The following is a 23,838-nucleotide window of genomic DNA, read 5'->3' as shown; positions in this document are numbered from 1 at the left end:
ATCCCATACTTAAGCAAAATGAATTGTACTCAAGGCTATTATTTGCACATATCCAATAGCGTTAACCGGATGATTGGGAAGAGATGTCCAAACAGGCGCAGCATACTCAAGGACAGGCTGTAAAAGGTGCAATAATTTCTCAATGTGTCAAAGCGAATCTCTCAGTCGTACTTGAGCATGATCTTACCGGGCCCTTTCTAATATTTTTTGTGTATTGACTGGCCTTGTCGGTCTGTTTTGACGGGAAAGAATGTGGAGGCCACGATAGTCATTTGTGTTCTTTACATACCATCTCCAGTGGAAAAGTCATAACTGTGACGCCAGCATATGGAAACATTAATAGGCAATTCACAAGACAAATTTTTGTGTGCTATTTGTTGGGCGGCATATTCGAGAGTTGTAAAAATAATAACAGCTATCTCACCTCCAATTTCTGAGAGGTTTCCGTCTTTAATTGTTAAACAGAAGTGATGAGTTCCATTGTGGTAACATGAAGTCTTGTTTGTGCATGGGCGGCTTAGGCATGGATCAACGACTGAAAACCAGTAGAAATCAAACAAAATCAATTGGCCGCCTTATAGGGAAAGCTTTACTGAAAGAAGCGGATCATCTGATACCACCTATCAACACATTTTCAAATCGTCTTTTGAAGGCGTTCAACTTTGGGATAACACGCATCACATTCGTTTGTTGTCGTTTCGTGCTTTTATGAGTTCAGTTAATGTTCGTAAGGAGCGGTGTCACAGCTCTCAAAATCCGGATACTATGAGGAAATGAAGCAGCTCCTATTGCTTTGTTTAGAGTCAAGCCCTTTTCGTTGTTGTTGTTGATAGTGACCCGCCACAGCGCCCTTTCGTTAGTATGTCAATAGAAAACTACCAAACCTTACCAAAGCTTGTTTGTACCATTCGTATAGCGTGCGGGTTGTCTTTTGTCGGGAATTGATTACACTGCATAACCCGTTTCGAACATAGAGAACAGATACAATCATCACGTTTCTCCTTGCTACCGATTGAAAAGTGGCCAAAACTGACTATACGTTAGCGGATTCGAATTTCCCTTCCGAAAGAAGACCCACCTCTCGCTATACCATATTTCGCGCAAGTAGATTTCTCTTGCTTCCACTCCACGAGTTAAGCGAAACATTAAAGTTGGTTTATTATGCCAAAACACCGTCAGCAATTCTAAACTCTTACGCGAACTGGATCATGTCAGTGTCATCATATACATTTCTTGTTAATGATCAAAATTGATCATGTAAAATTAAGTAAATCAGTCAGTTTCACAATCCAGTAATTAGTAACGTGCGATTAAACTGATGAGTACTCTAAAGCCGAGCCAATCTTTGATGATACAGGAAGCTTGATCAAGCCGTGATATCAAACAAACAAGTTAAAGTTAAAAGAGCCTCACCATTTGTGACTTTTTCTTCACAGAGCTTTCCAGTTAATCCTTTTGGGCAAGCACAGAGAAAGGAGGATTCATTTCTGAAACTCTGGCCACCATTTTGACAAGAAGATTGGCATGGATTAAACGACGCTGAAATGGAAGTACATGAATTAAGAATTTAAAGGATCTGATTGAAAACCTTTTTCTTAAACCCCAATTGCTCATTATTTTGGCATTGTCATGCCGTAATCCTGTGCCAAAATTACACATTGCATCCTTCACGTTCCTTCAGAGAGATAGTTAACCAGACAGATGTGAAGTTTGACATTGTGAGTTATTTCTCCTGGTTTGAGCGCGTCTATAGAGACAGCTCCCTTTCCTGACATCACACAGGGAAAAATAATTAATTTAACCTAGCTGGCATTTGTCTCGACCTAAATTAAACTCTTGGATATTCACGATCGAGGGAAATTAGAGAACTAGAGACGCAGAATGAGAACTGGCAAGGAATTCTTGGGAATTTCCCAAAGTTGTAAGGCAGCCCCTCCGTAGGCGTGAAAATCTGGAAATGCCGACATGGACATTTAAAGGAAACTTCATTTTGAATTTCCTGTGATCGACCCTACCTTATACCTACATGAAGGGTTCGGGAAACGCAATTTACATAGCCCCAAGATCTAAACCACGTAGTCTTTCCTCGTCTGTTAATGTCATTTTCTCCTAGACACCGGGGGAGGATTTAGGGATGAGCCAAGGAGTCCACAGGGAGGCTTTTTGTCCTATATTATTAGAGGTTTCTGTAACTCTCAAAGGTCGTCTTCCCAAGCCTTAGATTTTGGCCACATCACTGTATTCCGAGAATGGTGTAGGCACTATTTCAACAGATCAAATGTTCATTTTGGGTGAAGTGGGGTGTGGGGGAGGGGGGGGGGGGGAAGAGGGAGAGATTTTTTTGGCCTCCCCTTTCTGCCTTCCTTTATGTATTTTCTGGAGGATACGTCCCTCTACACAGCAATGAGCATCGCGTTTTTCAACTCACGTATTTCGCACTGGAGACCTGAAAAACCGTCAGTGCAGTTGCAAACAGCACCAGCTGGAGTGTTTATGCATTTTCCATTGCTTGTGCACTTCAGGTTAGAGCAATTTTGAGAGGTACCTGATTGGTCAAAAAAAACGTTTGTCACTTACCAGTTTAGAGCAGTCTCTTAAATTGCGTGTGAAATGTAATTTTTTAAATTGCTTCAGATTGTGTATCATCTACCAGGGGAAAATTCACAAACACATTTCGAAAAAGTGGATGGTATAGTAATAAACACAATGTTCTTACATATTGATTCCCTCTAAATCCCAGGGACCGATTTTGGGCACCATCGAAAACTTGACGTGAAAACTGACTTAACTTTGTGGTCAAAGTATAAAGAAGCAGAGCCGCACATACGAATTTAAAAAAAATAAGGATTTTCTAAAATTGTTTAGCATGGCAAATGAAAACTCCTGTGTATAAGCATAACGGATTCCTAAGATCATGGATCGACTTCAACGAAATTCAACGCACTGAAGCTGAATATTCTCAAACTATGGATGCTAATTCATTGGTAGATATAGCCTTTTGTGATAGTTCGTTGTCCCTTTTGTCTAGATACGGTACAAAAACAATACTTCTTGCTACGAGAGAAGAAAAAAGGCTGAAAATAAACAACAATAATTAACCTTGCTGGTATGGTAATTTGCATAATGCTGTTGCCAAATAACTCTTTCTAAGATAACCAGCGACGGATTTTGGACATTCCTGGAAACTGGATTCATTTCCTAAACATCTCACGTATTGAAACCCAACTGCGGATTTGCCGAAACCAAACTGGTCACTTTGTCCGGAAGAAATTGCCCCTGGATATCCAAGCTGACGGCAGACAACATGAGCATCTATCACACTCCAACCGTAGCCATTAATTGTGACCCAGATTCCAGCGTAGAATACCTCCACTCGTCCAGCATTACTGATTGGTGATCCGGCCAGTCTTACACTGAAGTCTTTGAAAACAGAAATGAGTAAAAAAATACAAGAAAAGAGTAAAATACGCCGACCGACTAGTTTTCCTATTAAATTCATAAGCATGCTCAATAGCACTACAGCTCTGCATGCTTGTATACAGCAGTATTTACATTTTGTATTTACTTTCTGTATTTACTCATTTGCAGCCACATAGCTGCTGCTTCCCGGCACCTTTCACAGCTTTGACGCAAAAAAGGAAGCTTTTGGCCCCAACCTTGCATGACCTCAAACTCATTTATAGCAAGCACTAATGTTTCCAACAAACAAACAAAAATCCCTTCCCAGGTTTAAACGACTATCTATGGTTATTAACCGATTATCGGTATAGTCCATGAGACAACCCCTAAAAATGGCCTTTTGGTACCATTTTAGTCTCTCCGATGTCTCTAGTTTATAGAAAATTGTGATAGCCCTCGCAATTTGACAGATTTAGCCTTTTTCTCAGCCTTTTGTTGACAGCCTGACGGTCGAGTATATTTAATTGATTTCATCTTTTTACAGAACATCCTCTCAATAAAGTACTCAATTTAAATTCACAAAATGCCTTCGGGTGCATGTTTGGTCCTTTTTTGTTGCAAGGGAAATGAATCAAGAGCATGTGTGTAAGTGTAAGCGCCAAGGTTGGCAGCTTTTGTTGGGTTCTCCTCGTAATTTTTAAATGTTGATATTTTATAAACTTTTAAATCGCTTTTTATCTATTGTATATATTTCCAAATAGCTTTAGCATTAGGTCATAACTAGTTTTGGAGTCTCTATCTTAGTATTAAGCTTTTTCTTCGCGTGAAGTTCTAACATGCTTTCTCAAGCACTGCTGTTGAACTTAGACCGACAATGCCGTAACAACCTGATGTGAAATTGCCTAACAACACAAGTATTTCATCGAATTAAAGAACTGGGCTTACTAAAAAAATACAAGAGGCAACAGGGTTGGTTATTCTGTCCGACAACGCTTGACAAACTCTTCAAGGAAAATCGATTTCCTGGCATCGAACTGTCGCCATTATGCAAATTCAAGACCTTCAAGATCTCCCAGAGGAATCGACAATACGCTTCATAGGAATTTGATTACAATCAACTCCTTAAAGCCTGGTGAACTACACCTAAAATTGTGGTAATCAATGCTCGATCGATTGTTAAAACCAACGCTACTCCTACTTTACATGCTGACCTTCATAGCAAAAATATTGACATTTGCCTCATCACGGAGACATGGCTGAACAGGAAAGTTTCCTCTAGCGTAGTATGTCCTGACGGATATGTTATAGTAAGAAAGGATCGTAAAGATGATCGAATGGGAGGTGGAGTTGCTATCCTACGCTGAAACAACTGGAAAATCCGTCTTATCAACTTCAACATCAACAATAGCAACGACCTTAAAGGGCCTGTGTAACTCTATTGCGAATGTGCGGCTGTTTGTTTTTTTAACCGACGGTTCTTTTTTCAAAGCCAGTATCAATGACGGAAATCATGTTTATTCGACACAGTGAGACGTGCTCAAGTTGTAATAACTTTTCTAAACTTCAGTCTGGTAATATACGAAGGACTTTGATACCATATTGTGTTAGTTTTTGGGATCCGTAGATATAATTCATGTCCATGAAAGCCGGATCAGGCGAAGGGGCTCGGGTCGAAAGGTTCTTACACCTCGTAGTCGCCTTGCATCCAAACAAACAAGAAAACAAGTAATAGCAGATGGGAGAAGGCACATCGAAAGCTTTATATAGCGAAAGATGTCCATGAAAGCTCGAAGAAAATAAGGTGTATGTGCGTGGATTCCACTGACACGGCCTTCACAGGTGAGACGAAGAATGGGGTTATAGTATTTACACTGATTATTGGTTTCCCTTTAGCACTATGATCCTTTGTCGTCAGCTTAGTGTGCGTTTTATTTTGCTATTCGAGTTTTTTATCCGTCAGTTCAGTTGCCATATCATGGAATTATGGCTTTCAGTGTAGGGACGCACAAGGAGCAAATTAGTGGCTACAGCTTTGAAACGTGGCAGGAAGCGTCTCGATTTAGCTGTTGAAGCCCACGGTAGATGAGAATTTTTGTTTGGTAAAAAAGAAGGGCTGAACTTTTTTTTTGTTCTATTTTTTTTCTGATTAGAATAGGGTCAAGCATGATAGATCGATCTGCTCAGTTTATTTCGCATCATTTGAAAGCCAATTTACCGGTACATTCATTTGCCATTCATTGAGCTATCTTTCTACACAGAGTACAGGTAACATTTTTGATCAAGTATTTTGAAATACACTATGCAACTAATACTCTATCAAGCAGTTGATATATTTTACAAATAATAATAATAATAATAATAATAATAATAATAATAATTATTATTATTAAATAATAATAAATAAACAGTAAGTTGTGTTCATTTTAGTCAAACAGAAACCACCTGGTAAAACTATTTGTGTTAGCACGGATCACTTTTGGCGTACTGGTCCTTTGGAATGTGCAAACTGCGTAAAATAGTATGTCTCTGATGTACACATGTCAATGAGAATTCCCTTCACGCAAGTTTTATACATCATTATCAACAATGATGAGCACAGCAGTATGATGATAGTTATTATACTGTAAATGAAGAGATATGTTGTCATGAAGTATGGGTATGTTCATTGTTGAAAACTTTAAAGGACACTGCAGGTTGGCACTAGTAGTTCAGTAACTCATGGGTTGTTGTTTAGTCAATGTTTGCTATTGGTACCAACTGGCAGAACTGTTTGGCTTACAAAAGGAATTATTGCATAGAGGGTCACCTCAAATGAACAATCACAGACCCTGGGCAGTCAATCACTGTCCTGGCCTAGGTTCATCTGCTGAATGTAACACTAATGGAATATTGCATTAAACTAGTGATTACTGTTGATAGTAATTATTAATAATTTTCCTGTCTTTTCATATTTACTGGCCCATAACCTTTTTTCTAGGGAACAAGTTTACAGAGCAAGGAAAAAGTTGAATATCCTTGATTGGAATTACTGGTATCATAATGGCTTTTCATTTTCCACCATTGACGATCATGCTGACACCATCATTGCAAGAAAATGCAACCAGAGAACAAAATCTTGGGACGTGAGGATATTAAAGGTTTCCAAAGATTGTGGATATATTTGGATGCTGATGGACAAAATTTTAAAGTCTGCATTGATGACGACGACTATTTAATCACTCGTGAAGTCTGTCTGGAACCTGAGGATCCCAGAATCATTTCCCCAGCAATTGTTGAAAGTGAACCTCTTCCAGCTCATGAGCTCCTGGCAAGTAGCAGAAACAGATTTCCACAAATACAGTAAGCAGCTCATAGAGATTTAAATGCAAAACTTTCAGCTACAGTAAAACTGGGAAAAACATAAATGCCCTCACAATAATGTGTTGCAGTGATGAAATTACTAACAGTCGGGTGTCAATGGAATGGCTCAAGTCAAGCTAATAAGCCTTGCCTTTTTGCTTCAGTTTGGGTAGTAACTTGAAGTAATAATTATATTAACTGTTTTTCTCTCCAAGTTTTGTGGGGTCATTGTGACATGTAGCACTAAGCCAGCATTGAAACCAGGACGAGATATACAGTGTATGACTTGACAGTTTTTAACCCAAGATAAGGGCTGACCATACATTACACATTGTAGCTTTGAAATCGTTGTTGGAGTTTTGTCTCATGGTAATATATTGTATAACTTTAGAATTTAGTCTCCTGGTGTGATTTCTTATTATGTGTATTTTAGTGCATATCTTTTGAAAACTGAAATAATTTAAACTACAGTAAAAAAAAAAAAACAGTGTAAATACAAAAAATGGAAATTCCAATACAGTGCTATGATATTGGGAAATTGACAGTTATTGTAAAAAGTGGTGTTGAGAGTTACATTGTGAATACAGATGACAGACAAGCAAAATCAAATTTAGTTATTGTTCATATACATGTCTGCATCAAATTATTTGGAGATGTGAAAGCATTAATTATTATTCTAAGACAATTTCCATTCTTGCAAAAGTTTAAGTCAGTCTAAACCAGAAGAAATGGTGTCACAAATAAATGTAATCTAAATTGCCTTTAAAAATAGTTTTTATCCTAAACCAAAGTTTCACAACAAGGCAACTAAAACAAGTCAGTTATTGGGGGTGATGGTATGCTGAAAATAATTATTAAAAGAGGGGATCTTGAGATTTCCTGATATTTTTATTTGGGAGTGGAGGTTCCCTTTAATGAAAACCACACACTCTCACTGTGGTTTTGTGCCTGCTGTTACTTCCCAACATTTAGACAGTTCAGAAATCCATCTAAACACCTGTTGCTTAGGGGGTAGTGTCTTCTGGTACAAAGTACATGCACACAGCAGAGGGAACAACTTTCCTCTTCCTTCTTCCAAGGGCAGTCACCTTGTGTATCTAGTATGTATAAATATTGTTTTCAAACAGAGTTTTCAAAAGTGCCTTGTTTGTGAAATACAGTTGCATCCCCACATCCTCTGTTTTTGATGTGCTGGCTCATACACCTGTAGTACGGCAGTTACCTTATTTGCCCAATTCAGGTACTGGCTTTTGGTCAATAGACCAGTTTCATAAATGGCGACCACCTTTACAGTTTTTTGTATTTACGTTAATTACACCTACTTCCTTCATTTTTAATATTCTTTTAAAAGTTGCTTGTCATAGCAAGACTAGAAAGGCTTGTTAGCTAAAACAGAAGAACATTTTATTTGGCAGGCATGAAATAGATCTATACAAATGTAGGTTGTCCACTTGACTATGGTACGTCTGCAGGTCGGGTGCTGGCATCTTCATGGTCAGAGGCATTTCATCTTGTTCCATAAGAAGGCAATCAGTATAATCCATGCTTCCCACTCCCTTCTGTAGTGCCTTTATGCCCAGTTTCCATGCCATATTTATCAACTCCTAGGGAAAGAGACTATTTATTAATGTGGTACATTGCAATTCCGTGAAAGAAGTCCTGTCCTCAAAGATTATTGATTTTATGAAGTGATGATGTACATACATAGAAGTCCCCACAAAGACTTCCATAAATTTTTGACTAGTCACAACTGGCTAGGAAGGTTTTTTTTTTTTTGGAGAAATCGTGAAACGTGATATGCTCATCAGCTGAACGGTGAAATTGACATTATACAGGTGATTTGGCAGAACAAGTTACTGCAAGTAAAGCAACCAAAATATATTTGAATGCGTGGTGATTTTCTAATATCGCTTGTATTCATCACTGATTGTACATTCTGAATGTTTGATTTCTTCTGATTTTTTTCTTCCTCGCTCATCAAATGTTCTTGATTTTCCTGGGGCACATTTGCGACAGCTGTTTTTTACTAGCACTTTCTAATTGAGAAAATCGCAGTGAACTCGAATACAACCGGTTAACGGGCCTTGATAAACAACTCAGCTTGTCTGTTCGGCCTGCCGGAAACCTCAATCGCTGTGAAAAAAGAGTGATAAACATATATTATCGCCCACCTTGTTTCTGCATGGTTTCGTCGCTGTTCCACATATGCAAGTCTCTTTGTAAGATAGATATTTTTCCTACAGTTTTCCCCGGTCATCCCTGACGTTCAACTGCAGAACACTCGAGGCAACAGTATGACAAGTGAAGAATTCCATTGAAAGAAAGGCCTGGAAATTTCACAAATGGTTCACCTTTTTAGCCCGAAACAATTTCATCGAGTTTCCTTACGTTTTTCTCCTAAGGGCTCGAAGGGCTCTGCGGAAACACTGCGTGTGCTTCGCCATTTTATTTCCAAGATACATCCAAGGATAAATATCTCATCTCGCGAGTGTCGCGTGAAGATTTCTATTGGTTGAAAATTGTGTGGTTGTCAATCAAGCTCACACATGCGCTTTATCGTGACACAGTCCCTCTAATGTCTCTGGTGCTTAATCAAAACAACAAACTCTGAATTCCATTTTGGAGTAGTTAACCATCCACCTGATCCAGTGTACCATGATGAGATTCTAATCTGACAGCTGTGAGAAAATCCTTTTATCCACGCCTGACGCCAATATACGCTGGTGATATTGATCAATTAAATATTCGAGATCTATTAAGTCAACATAACCTAGTGCGGATGATTAAAAAGCCAACAAGAGAGGATAGAATGCTGGATGTCATCCTTACAAATGAGATGCAACAGTGGAAGCCCGCTCCAACAGTATTTAAGATCTTCTTCGATGTGACCACCAGGCCGTCTTGGTGACTCCTCAAGTCAAAGCCAAACCTATAAGGAATCTATGCAAGAGATACAAGGGAAAACAGGAAAATACAAATGGATTGCACGCTTAAAGAGTGTGATTAGTCACAAATCCTAGCGGATAATGACGTAAATGACATGGTTAACGAGCTCACTGACACTCTAACTCAGGCCCCAGTTGTTCTATATAGATAGCGCTATCCGCCGGATAAATCACTATCCACTGGATAACTCAATTGGTTTTGCTAGTGTTTATCCGGTGGATAGCGCTTTCGATCGTTTGGACAACTAGGGCCAGATGTATTACGAATGTTTCCCGTTCATCAAAGTGAAAATATCATTTCGTGATCCTCCTTCTATGTTGCCGTTAATTAAACATCTGCGCCACTTAAGGAATGAAAGCGTAAAGAGATATGGGTTCTTCGAAGACACCATGCTTCAGGAAAGAATAAACAATCTGATAAGAGAGAATCAAATTCGGGAAGTCTACAGAAAAGCCTCTAAACATAGAAATGGAACCAAGGGTTGTTGGAACACAGTCAACAAGATAACTGGCAAATTATCTCATCCATCATCGAACCAGAAACTAATCCCATTTCAAAGACCTACTGGAACTAGAATCCCTAATTTTGATGTCAAATTGTTCCTGCTTAACCCGAAACGAACCGCTGCAGACCCTGATCAACTCCCCCATTGGTTGTGGAAAGACTATGCTCACCTGCTTGCACCGATTATCCCTAAGATCTTTAACTACTCTATCATGCATGAGTCTGTTCCTACACTTTGGAAGTCTGAAAATTACTTCATTCACACAACTCAGACCAATTTCTCTAACCAACATCATAAAGAAACTTCTAGAAAGGCTGGTATTCAAACAAGAAATGTCAACAGAGTTTAAGTCGATCATTAACAGTGACCAATATAGATTTAAGGAGGGGTGCAACACTACTCTAGCCCTCTGAAAATGTCAATATTTGTGGTTGTCTGCACTAGATCGTGACTCTGACTATGTGCGCGTGTTTTCCTTTGACTTTAGTAAGGCCTTCGAGCAGGTATCCAACAAGATTATCTCTGACAAGCTGAAGTCTGCTAACATTAACTGGATCACAACCTTTTTGGACAATCGAAAAGAAAGAGTAGTTGTCGACGATGTGGTCACTGCGTTCATTGTCATTAATAGGGGGTTCCTCAAGGCACCGTAGTAGGACCCATTCTATTTTCTCTTATGATGAATAATATTGCAGCTGTTTTTGCCAATGAACAATCTCCTATTGAGGTACGCTGACGACATTGCGATATGTGTTCCTGTTAAGCAAAGCGCAGATACTGCCGCCGAGGTTGAGTACATGAAGAAGGGGGCGGCTATAAACGAGATGTCTCTCAATTTTACCAAAACATGGGAAATTTGCATGCATGGCAAAATTACTAAGTTTTCCCCTCCAGGATTACCAGGAATAAAAGGAAATCAAAGTTAAAACTATTAGCAGTCACATTTCAGGAAGATGCTACGAACTGAGACATCCATATCGACAATATGCTATCCAAAGCCAGCAGTCGAATGGGCACATTCTTAGGGTATGCAAATCCTATGGATATCCTAAAGATCAACTCAATACTTTGTTTAACTTGCTCGTCATGTCCGTATTCTTGTATGGGCATGAAGCTTGGGGTGCAGCTTACCAGCGAAAATATCTAGACAGAATCGACAGGTTTCTCAAGAGAGCCTACAGATTTGGCTTTACCACAAAGAAAACAACTATAATTGACTTAATTAAAGATAGGGACTCTAAGCTCTTTAAGAACGTAATCAATCATATACTTCATGATTTGTTATCTCGAAAGAGGAGACGTGTGCTCCGTGAGCGCAAGCATGACTTTATATTACCTACAGCTAAAAGTGAACGCTCCAAGCATTGCTTCCTTAATAGATGCCTCTTCAATTAAATTCACGGTGTATAGAAACTTCATAATGTTTCAAATATACTCTTAATTATAACTTTCCTACCAACACATTGTCAAGTTACACGGTAAGACATATTTTTTATGGAGTATGGCATGTCAGATATTTGGCGAAACTAATCTATTTCTGTGCAGTGCAATTTTAAATTTTGCATCATTTGCATCGATGTAGATACCCTTTTTTAGAGTAAAACAATTGTTTCTACATCCCTTTGTATCAAATTCAGAACAAAACATAAACAGTTAGACCCCCCGTGGCATTTGTTGAGCTATATAAGAAGGCCATCCCTTTTGCGAAAGTATCTGGACAGTAAAACTGTTGCAGTTCGCCGGGGATCCGCCTCCTGATTATTCACGACTTAGTATTACCTAGCTAGGCATTTCAAGGAAAATTGAAACTTCAGCCAATGTAAGTAGATCAGTATAACTACTTGTTATTTTGTAATGTTTATGGACATTTGTAACATTAGCGGTATGAACCTTTATTAATCAGCCAATAGGCCAGTTTTGAATTTTAAAGAACAAAAGAAAGAGTCGAGCTTGAGCGAAGTAATGTGCATTTTATTATACAAAACAAAGGAGAATGCAAATCATTCCCATGAACCTGGACTTTTATCTTTTGTTACTGTACAAATCAAAACTAGCCTATTACCTGTAATGAACTGCTGCGAGTTAGTTTCTTCGACGTGGCGATTCTGACACTCTTTCGGTCGAGACATATTAGTGCATTTCAAAACATTTGTTTCAAACCATTCTTCATACAAGAACATTCAGGCAGCTTACAGGATCGGTTACATCTGCAAGACAGGAGTTGTAATGCTGCCTTTGAAAAGGGGTAGGGTCTCCTTCCATCCAATCTGTTGCAAGATGCTCTGACCCATCTTCTCTTTCCAGGCACCAGCCTAATCAGTCAGGAGACGGGACTTTAGGGCAACCAATCAGACTCCGTTTCCACACTTTTTTATGACTATCTGCACATGGGGGCAGCTGATTTGACTCTATTTTACCTTTCGAAGCTCAGAAAAGCATACATCCGCAGTGTATTCACATCTTCTGTAGCTGGAGTGGAACTGTACATATGGCTGGTAAATTTATGTAGCTTCTTGAACAAATCAGTAGAAATGTTCTATCCTCTCCAGGTTCTTGGAAGGTTCTTTAAGCTAGTGACCTGTCACGTTTTGCTTGTTGCAATTGATTAACTTTTCCACGACCAAGAAATGCGCCGACTGCGTTACGGCCGACAAAAGTATGTAACAATTGGCAGTGCTAATCACCCTTTACTTGCAGTCTTGAGGACTGAATTATGAAGGGCGGACCGCTATACAGTCCATGTTGATGTCGGAGCACAGCACAACAGCTAGATGCTAATTGTTTACTTTGAGCGTATCATTTGGAATTCATGTAACCTTCACATCCTTGAAGCACTTGTTGTATGGCATGTTGGTTTTTTTCAGGAGCAGACGTGATACCAAACATCAGTCTCTTATAAGGGCACAGACCAGCGTGTGTTGTAAAGGTTGTTATCCCTCGAGCTTCTTCACTCAGTTCCAGCAGATGATAACCCCACTTAAGGTCTAATTTTGAAAACACGCTGCTTTGGGTCATATCTTGAAGAAGCTCATGCACCGTTGGGATAGGGCGTCTTTCTCTAATGATCGTCTCATTGGCTCTGCGCATATCTACGCACAAACGAATCTCCCCAGATGGTTTTAGGACTACATCGATTGACTCAAGGTGTTGGACCTTGCACCTTTTTGCCGTAGCTCTTGTAATTTTTTCTCAACTTTCTATCTCAGACTGAATGGCGCTTCTAGTATGCTGTGATACTGACTTAATGTAACTGTCCACATGAATCTTAACTTGAAAATCATTCAACTTGCCAACCCTTTCAAAACATGCTTGATATTTGTCGACAATGTCTCGGGTACTTACAGCATTGACGTGTAGTCCCAATCTGAGTACCTGCAACTCTGTTGCTGTCTTTCTGCCCAGTGTTCGCCTTCCTTCATTGCAAATGACAATAAATTCAGCAGTAATTTCCTTTCCAGCTACACTCACCACTGCTTCAAATTTTCCCAGAGTGTCTAATGGCTCCAACGATCTATAAGGGTACAGTTTCCGGATTGACTTTTCTGACTTGCATTTTATATCTACTCTCCAGCTGTTCCCATGTCTTCTGATCCACAATATTACAAGAAGAAGATCCCGAGTCAGTGAGTACACTTCTAATAACCACACCACCAACTTGCAAATCGATAGTCTCTGAACCGTTTTCTGTGCCTGATACTCATACTCATACTCATCCTCCTTAAATTCCGCCCCGCTTTTTAGACTGTTAACTCCACCACGTTCGCTCTTTTCCTTTTTCATGCTTTTCTGTTCTTTTTTACGCTTGGATATCTTGCAAACTGAAGCAAAATGTCGCTTCATATGACACTTCGCAAAAGTCTCAGATCTTGCCGGACAATTTTGGTCACGTGCAAAATGGCCGCCGAGCCCGCATCGGTAACACTTCTGATCCTCTTTCACAGCAGAGTCCTTAAACTCCTTGCCTTTGATAGCGTTAACGCTGACATTCCCATTTTTGTCGTCCTCGATTTGCCTCGCTTGTGCCTGTGAAAGTTCCAGGGATCGAGCAATACTTTGTGTTTCCGCCAGAGTTAAATCCTGGCCTTTTGACATACGTTTCCGCCGAAACTCCGTAGACTTGCATTTATCGATGACTTGATCCAGTATTTGCTCATTCTTTGAATCCCCAAACTCACAATTCTTTTTTATGTATCCATAGTGATTCCCCATGGGCAGTTTCACTATGAGAATAGAGGTTACACACAAAACACAGACTTCATATGGGTGAAGTCTCACTTTCCCGTGGGCAAAAGGTCTAGTGGAACCGCAACTATCATGTACCGGAAGGATGCTCCAGCAATGCGAATGCGATTATCGCCAAATCGTAGAAATAGTATACACCGATTTACAAGTACTATTTTCCATCGGATTTTATACCACTAAGATTTTTACCTATTTTACAGATATTTTCACATTAACGTTTAACTTTAAAATGACAGGATGTAGCGTCAAAACGACGTCTGACACTTTTAAGTTTTATACTTTTCCTAATAAATTTCAAAATTAAAATGCCTTCTTGTAACTGTACTTTGCATGTCTTAAGTATCAAACAGTGCAACACTACTGTTGGCCCTTTTTAGACTAGTACATGTAAGGAATAGTCTATTCCTTCAAGCGACATAAAAAGTTAAAATTATGCAAATTAAGGAAAGAAATGAGAAGGGAATGGGGCAAGACAGGAAAAATGTCCAATTTTTTGCGCCCGCCTTTCTCGAGGCCCGCGGCTTAGCTTTGCCACACACCGCTAGCTTTCATCACTTTCTGCATTCTTGTATTCCCATTGCATGCTAGGAAAAGAAAGTGACGAGTTGCAGTCTAGACATTTTTGTTTTGATTTTTGTTGCTTTTGTTGCTCTCTGTAACATGCAATATTTTACCTTTACCTTTAATTGCAACCCTACAGAGTACAATTTGGGATGAACTTGTTCCACTCTCGTCCAATCAGAGTCGTAAGAGTGTTATTATATATTATATCATATCATTCTGAACCTGTTGATTCACTGGTAAAAAATTGCGAAGAACACGTGAACAAAACGTTTAATCACTTAAAGCGGTCGTTATGAAGACAGCAAACACACTAGATTGCGAGCAGTCTCTCTTTTGCTCTAGAATCGTCGAAACGAACGCGTACGTTGAACTTTTAATGGCTGAAACTGCGGGTCGCAAATACCACGGGTTTTGGTGAGAGTAAACGGAGAGACTGCAATGGTTTCGTATTGCATTTTGGAACAATATCCCTCCAGTGACGGAGTGTTCTTATTGGTAGTAGTATAGTAGATGGGGTACCAGAACAATTTTGTTTCAATTTCCTTCTTCTGTTCTAATAAAAATAGTGTTTTAATAAATTTTGCTATGTTTTAGTCATGGATCTTATGGTTGTTTCTTTAGCAAACATATTAATTGAAAAACATTGTGTTTTAATTAATACGTGTGCTAACAAAACAAGCTGGGCTTGTTTAGATAGCATCCATAGTAATTAAATCACAATGTTTTTTTAAAATGATAAATATTGAAAACAGCTTAAAAAACAAAATTTATATTAATAATTTTTTTTACTGTTTTCAACAACGGGGTTAAACATAAAATAAAATAAAATATTTGCAATTAGTTCTAATGTTGGTTTTAATGTTTTTAAAAGAAGTGTTTTGCTTTGTTGTAAAGATTGATTTTCGTTTAACATTTTGTTCTGATGTGTTGATTTTTTATTAATCATTTTTTAGTTTTTATAAACTTTATGAGTAAACTTTATGAGTAAACTTTTAAAGTAAACTTTATAACTAAACTTTATACCATAATATTTTAAAAAATGTTTTTCTGTGTATATTATATAATGATTTGCAAAAAATTATATAACAAAAAATTATTTTTCAAAGAATATGTAATATGTCCTTTTTGTGGTTTAAAAATGCAAGAAATAAACAATAAATATAATCAAAAAACACAGTGTTGTGCAAAAGAAATATCTGAAATAGATTATCAAATGATTTGTATTATTTGTGGTAAAATATATTACGAATTTTATAAAAAGAATTACATACATTTTTTTGAAAATATGTACTAAAAATAAGAAAAAAACCAGTTTATATCAGAAAATATCATATTCAAAATGTATTATCGGATATAGAACTCAGAAACAAATTACCAATATCGAGAGCCATAATAAATCGTGTTTGCAAGATTTTGATCTAATAAACATGGTTTTACCTCAAGTTAACAAAGATAGAAAAAGGCTAATATCAATCAAATTTGTAATACACAAGCGTTTGAAAAATGGAATTTTAATTTTAATGTCCCAATTACTAAATCAAAAAAGACTTTGCATGATTATGATAAATATTGGAATCAGCTTTGTTTGTTGATTGAACTATGAATTTTGTATCATATTTTTTCATTATTTTTTCTGAAATAGTTGGACAATTTTTGATTATAATATTATCTATGATAGAACATTTGTGTAAAAAGATTGATTCCTTAAACACACCACTTCTTAAACTATTTCTGAGTTCTGATAATATATCAAAATAACTAGTATATGCAAACCTGCAATTTTCTAATTTACGATCATAGTTTTTTGCAGTAGCATAGAAACGCCGGCTCCTGAAAAAGCTCCTAAAATAATAGGATTAAGAGTTATAGCTCCTGAAATTGTACCAATAACTACTAATCCAGTTGAACCAAGATTGGTAGATAGATGCATTTTTTGGTAATGTTGAAATGATTTTTTGTAACAACAAAATTTTTTGTGATAATATTTATACAAATCTTTTATATCTTTAATTTCTTCATGTGATAGATTCTTGCTTATATGATTGAAATTAGATATTTTTTGATCAGTTGTCATTATAATATTGTATATATTATTTTACTGAATTTATTTAATCAATATGTCGAGCTCTCCGTTTGGTACATCATTGTTAATTAGTTTGACTTTAAAATGGCCATTTTATATATTAAACGTTTGTATATATGTATTTTGATCTGAAACAAAAAAATCGTTTAATGCTAATCAAAACCCGTAATAAATTTGAAAGTTTAGTTTTTCATAATTTGATTTGAAAGAATTATATATGATTTGTTTGTTAATTTGTTTGATTATTGAGCCACTAGGAAGTAAAACTCTTTTACCTCCATAATGACAAAAGTTTTGTCGGATAAATTGGTAAATAATGTGATGTTTTTAAAATATCAAAGCCATTCATGTCAAATGGTATATGCATTTTCATTGTTTTACTATTTCATAGGACTTGTCAAAATCGTATATTGACATATCTACGTTATTTTGAAGAGCATTTTTTATACCATAGCAAGCGAAATATAAAGGACGACTTTTAGGACTGTTGTTATCATATGTAGCTGTTAGAGTTACATACAATCTTCTTTCAATTTTGTTTGAAGTACTGTTAGGTTGCATTTGTAGAAAAGATCGAATATAATGATATTCCTTTGACACTATTTTTGATGATTGTTTTAATATTATCATGTTTAAAGATGCAAATTTAAGTGTCATTGAAATAAAGTCATTAGAATATATTGGAAAACTCTGTTTTTGAAAGTAAAGTTCAACAGCAAGAGTAAAATCTGAAGAAAAATTGTCTTTTATTAATTTAAAAAGTTTGACATCAAATTTTCCTTTATATTCAGAATTTTGATTTGACTTTTGTAATGAAAAAACAAATGCTGTCTTTTTTAAATGAGGCATGTCTTCAAAATTATTTACGAGTTTAACACTGTTAATGCCAAAATCAACACTAAATTCGCTACTCAATTTCATAACTTATTCAACCACATTTTCACGATTTGTATGTGATGTTATATGACTTTCATTTAATTGTTTTAGATTTATTGAATCAGTCTCTTGTGTTCCTTTTTGTAAATTAATGATTTTGGAATTATTAAGATTTAGATTTCCTCTTAAAGATGTGCTACCATTTTTTTAAATATATACTTGATCAAGTTCAAGTGAAAAAGCAGGAACACTATTGTCTAATTGTTCTAAATTGACTCCATCAGAATTATGAGACGCTTTTTTTACATTGTTTATTTCTGGTTATTGATGTTGAGATTTCCAGATGAGTCTTTTTTGAAATAATCAGACAAATCAACACTACCAGAAGCCTGTGAAACTTTTCGACATATGATTTATTTACAGGTTCATTTAAATCATTTGGATTTTTATTACTAATAATTTTATTTCCACCCATATTAATGTCTTTGTTTTTATCCAATTTTTCCTTGAGTTTATTGTTTATATATTCACGATTAACAGCTAGCAGACATTTCATTTACTGTATTTTGAATACCATAGATACTGTTTCTGTTTAGAGCAATATCGCCTTTCATTGTACCGCCTATTTCATGTAAATACTTGCTCAGCTCATTGTTTAAATAAGTGAAATTGATGGCTTGATGACCTGATGTTGCTTCTTTCACATTATTAAGTTATGGTTTTTCATATCAAGACTACTTATCAAGCCGCTTTTTAAAATATAATTATTCAGCTCTGTGTTATCAGCTTTTAAAGCCATCGAATTATCAATGTAAAATTTCGTACTAGCATCTTTATGATGAAGAGGCTCGGCTAAGCCAGTTATTTATTTTATTTCCCATATAAATTCGATTTTTTACATCGATTTTTAAATTATCGTCAAATTTACCATTTCGTGGATTTGCTATATCCTCGATATGATTGAAATTCATCTTGAGAGGTCCGTTCATGCCACCATTTGATCCGTCTTTTTTGAATTAATCAGTTAAATCAACTGGTTGGCTAGATGAACCACCATTCACCTTAACATGATCGTATATCTGCTTTTTGGTTAAAGCATCACTATCATTTGTGCCTGGTTTTAAATTAGTTAATTTTTTATCATTCATATCATGATTACTATCTGGAGTTAGTTTAAAACCAACTCCTGGTATGCCTTCAATTATTTCAGTACTTGGTGTTTCTAATAAACCGTTCGAATAACTCATTTATATATATTGATTATATTTTTTCGTTGAAGTTTTTAAACGTTAATTTTCGGGGTTTATCAATTTAAATAAGGCTGTATGGCTCCTCAGTTGCTTTTTTATAATCATTTTTATTAATTCCAAGCTCTCTACAAATCATATTTTGTTCATTTTTAGAAGAGAATTCAAAAATACAATAATGGGTGCTGTTCAGTCTGATTGTTTTATCCGTATTATAAAAACGTTGACTAAGATATAAACAACTACAAGTTTTGTTTCTTGAATTTGTGAAATAGTTACGAATTTCAGTATCATTTTGGCTACCAGTATTTAATCAATAGACGTCAAAGATAATTAATTTTGGTATAACTGCCTATAATTTTTAGCATTATCATCATGACTATCATAATTTATAATTCTCATTTATATTATATGGGTATATTATTTCATAACATGATGTTCAACACCATGCTCAACATTCTGTTGAACACTGTGTAAAACGCTATCTTTAATATACGATTTTCCATTTTTATGTAACCAAATAATATAACAAATGAGTTTACTTAAATGGAAAGAGCTTGCAAAAAGTAAATCTGAATTAGGAGATAAAATTAATACTGTACGAAACGCAATCATACAAAATGATCTTAGTCGAAAAACAAGTCTAGCATCTTTTACCACGGTGTTTCAATCAATAACAACAAAACTTGATGGTTTTATCACCAGTAATTTAAAAATGCCTCCAACAAAAAGACGACCATTGAAAAAAGGTGAAGTTCCTAATTATGGCATTGATATTGAGGATGAAGTTCAAGACATGAATCTTGATGATTTATTTGATGAAACTGTTTTACCACAGCAAGAAAAACAAATTGTACCAAAACCTCCAACATATGAAGAATCATTACAAGATATATTGTCAGGTAATAGAGAGATTTATGTGGATCCTCAATATTTTCCTGAAACACAAGATCTTCGTCCTGAATATGAAGAAGAAGATGAAGTTGATTATGTATTAGACGATGAAGATATGGATAATCAGATATTGAATGATCTTGGTATTCAAAATTATGATTCTGTTGACAAGATATTGAATCAACAAAAAATGACACAACAACAAAAACAAAATATCTTAATAAGATTATTAATGATGCATACGTCACTATCACAAAACAATTTAAAAGTGGTTTCATTTCGGAAGCTGCAAGACAAATGGAAAATAAAAGAATAGATAATGCAAGAGTTACATTGAATGCATATATTGCACATTACGAAAATAAAGTCAAAACAATGACAGGTTCTGGAATTCGAAAAAGCAGAGGTGGAAATGTATTTTTTAGCAATCCAAATCAGCTTATCAAAAAATTGGAATTGATTGTGGGTGAAATTTTAGCTGTTAATACAAGCATTGATATGCGCAATATGGGTGTTTCTAAATTAGACACATTGCTAAAAACGTCAACAATTAATAAATCACAACATAACAAACTCTACAAAAAGTATTTCAACTTTAATGTAACCATATTGTATATATATGGATTGAGAAATCGTATTATCAAGCTATTCTGTTAAAGAAATACCTTTGAAGAAACCTGCGAATTTCGTTACAAAATTCACAAGACCAATAATTTCACCAAGTAATAATGAATATCACCTTGTTTTAAATAGGATCATTAACACGAGTTTTACTTGGTTTAATGTCAATCAATAATACAAAAATAAAACTATAGCATATAGCGTTGATAATGGAGCAAACTTTCAAAATCTTGTTTTTCCAGCAGGTGTTTGGAATTATACTGATTTTGACAGCTATATCAAACAAATAATTGGAAATGATACCATATCTTTGACATTTAATGCTACCACTTTTAGAGTTACAATAAAATTACCAGTTAGAATTAGACTTGATTTAACAAAATCAGATTTTAATGATCTTATTAGTTTTGACCAAAAGATATTAACAAGTGGAACTCATATTGGTACTAGAGTGCCAAATTTGAGTCAGGATACTAATGTTCTTAATATTCATTGTGACCTTATTAATGATAGTTTAGTTGATGGTCAAGATACAGATATTATTTACAGTTTTAGTACTGCAACCATCTTATTCGTTTACATTAGAACCACAAAGAATTACATTTCATCCTATCAATAAAACCCCTATCACATCAATTAGAATGTGGGTGTGGGTAACAGATGGAAAAAGAAGATTACTTGACTTAAATAGGGCTGATGAATCATGTTCATTGATTTTAAAAGAGTAGAATAATGTAAGATAACAATATAATGAAAACATACGAATTCAAAAGATTTTACCATCCACGAGTTGGTCGATTTGTTTGTAAACATAAAGGATCTGGTATAATTATTAATAACATTTTTAAACCATTAAAGAGTATTGCTTCAAATGTTAGCAAAAGTAGCAAACCCTATGGCAAAAAAAAGCATTAGAATCAGGTATATCACACGCTGGTGATAAAATTGGAAAAAAGGTTGCTGAAAAATCTGGTGATTTAATTATGAAGCAGCTTTCTAAAATGAGACAAGGGTCAACAAAACAACAAAAAATAATGCCAATTCAACTTATGACACATCAAGAAGACACTAATATGATCTTGAATCGTTTAATTTCTGGCAGTGGTATGAAAAGAAAGACGTTAAAATTCTTTGATATAATTATGTAATGTAATAATATAAATGGCTTTTAGAACGAGTGAATATTTGAGCCCCTGGCAATAATCAACATGAAGAAAAAAAAGGATAGAAATTTACAATAAACAATGGTAGTAGTGTTTTCGATTAGTATAATGGATACGTTGAAGTTCGTTTTCAGTTACAAAAAATAGCAGATGGAGCAGGTTATTCAGCAGTAGATAGAGCAACAATTATCAATGGTGCTCATGGCCTTATAAAACATCTTATGATAAAATCAGCGGGTAAAATAGTATTTGATACTGATAATCTTCATAAGGTAACTTATGTGAAAAATCTTTTAGAATATTCTGATGATTACTCACGAAATGTAGGTAAAAATAGTTTATGGTATCTTGATGTAAATAATACAACAGCTGCAAACAACACAGGTTATGAATCACATAGGGTTTTAACTCAAGCTGTTAATAATTTAGATGGAACAGGAGGAGCAAAGAATATTAATGTAATCATCCCTCTGAATCGTTACAGCTTTTTTGAAGAATTAGAAAGTAAAATGTTGGTGCCAATGCAGCTTCAATTTAACATTACTTTAAATGAAAACAACGAATTAATTCATATGGCAAATGGTGTTGATGCTGGAAGAATTGTTCTTGATAAATTTGAACTATGGTTACCAAAAATGATTCCAAAAGATAGTCTATTCCAATATTGTAAGCACATTTATGAAAGAATCAAAATGGAAGTATTTCGAGAATTATATGCAGTATCAGCTTCAACAAGAACAAGTGGTTACTTTCAAATTTCACCCTAAATTGACAATGTAAAGTATGTTTGAAGAAACAACACCCTGAATTAGAGTATGAAAGTGATAGCCTAGTAAGAATATTCAATGATTTAATGTCATATTCATTGAGAAAAAATGATTACAATTCTGGAAGTCAGTTAAATCTTGCCAATTATGAAAGTTTGTTTCCTCTTATATTCAAACAGAAAAAGTAATACGTGATCCAAAACAATTAATATTTAATTAAGAAATAGATTCCATGTTGCCGTGCGTCTATTCAGTAATAGATCACAGGTGACGTCAAAATGTGGTAAGAACAAAAAAGTGGCACACGAGGCGATAGCCGAGTGTGTAACTGATGTTCTTACCACATTTTGACGTCTTCTGTGATCTATTACTGAACAGACCCACGGCAACATGGAATCTATTTGTTTTATATAATAAAGAATTAAACTTTATTTGCATAAAAGCTGATGGTGACGTCAATCGTGCGTCTGTCCTCTAATAGATCATAGGCTAGAACCAATCAAAATCCGTAAATAACTTGGGTTATTATATAATTAGATATAGATTGTCAGCAAATGCAATAAAAATTTTAGTGTTTATGCTGTTGTTTTATGTGAAGAACAAAATGCTATTGATAAAATTGGAAATGGTTTTATTGTTCCACAAAACAGAATGCATTACTTGATCCTATATAAGGATTTGCTAAATATGAAACAAAAAAAGTACCTGCTTCATGCCTTGCAGATGGAAAAAGCATACTTATACCTTCCCTCTTCAAGCTCTGCTCTGTCTTACGCATCTCAACACATCTTCTTAATCATCAATTTCTGTATTGTGCACTTATTAATTCAGTCTCAACATTACAACATAGTAAGCGAACAAAGAACTGTACTATGCACACACCCTCCAGATCTGTACTACTGTGTCTTCGCCACTACACTACAACGACAAACACGCTCAACCTAACACAGTTTTTTTTTTCAATTATTTACTTTTCTATGATAGGTATAATAACCAAAACTAATCCTAACCAGACCCTAATTTTTCTCTAAACTTAATTTAGGCTCCAGAAAAGTTCTTCAATCCATCTGAGTGCGTATTCAACCTAGGTAAAACGAGGATCACCAATTCAACCTGAAAACGGATTTTACCGGCTACATATACACCTCCACCACTGTTTTATACTTATCCAAAAATTGGTCAAGTGGTTAAA

The 23,838-nt window shown here is 35.5% G+C and overlaps 1 protein-coding gene across 1 annotated transcript in view; it reads right to left on the bottom strand.

Annotated features, from left to right (window-relative positions):
- The window catches only part of LOC138042931 (scavenger receptor cysteine-rich domain superfamily protein-like), a 139,222-nt gene that overhangs the window by 3,186 nt on the left and 112,198 nt on the right, over window positions 1-23,838 (bottom strand). The window contains exons 8-11 of the mRNA XM_068888992.1: window positions 3,100-3,420; window positions 2,429-2,545; window positions 1,414-1,539; window positions 425-535 (exon numbers count right to left, since the gene is read on the bottom strand). Coding sequence (XP_068745093.1) covers window positions 425-535; window positions 1,414-1,539; window positions 2,429-2,545; window positions 3,100-3,420 — 675 coding nt within the window. The remainder of the gene's footprint in view (window positions 1-424; window positions 536-1,413; window positions 1,540-2,428; window positions 2,546-3,099; window positions 3,421-23,838) is intronic.

This window comes from Montipora capricornis, chromosome 3, assembly GCF_036669925.1.
Source record: "Montipora capricornis isolate CH-2021 chromosome 3, ASM3666992v2, whole genome shotgun sequence".
NCBI lineage: Eukaryota > Metazoa > Cnidaria > Anthozoa > Scleractinia > Acroporidae > Montipora > Montipora capricornis.
Note: the sequence above shows the minus strand (reverse complement) of the source record. Positions and strands in the feature narration are given on the sequence as shown.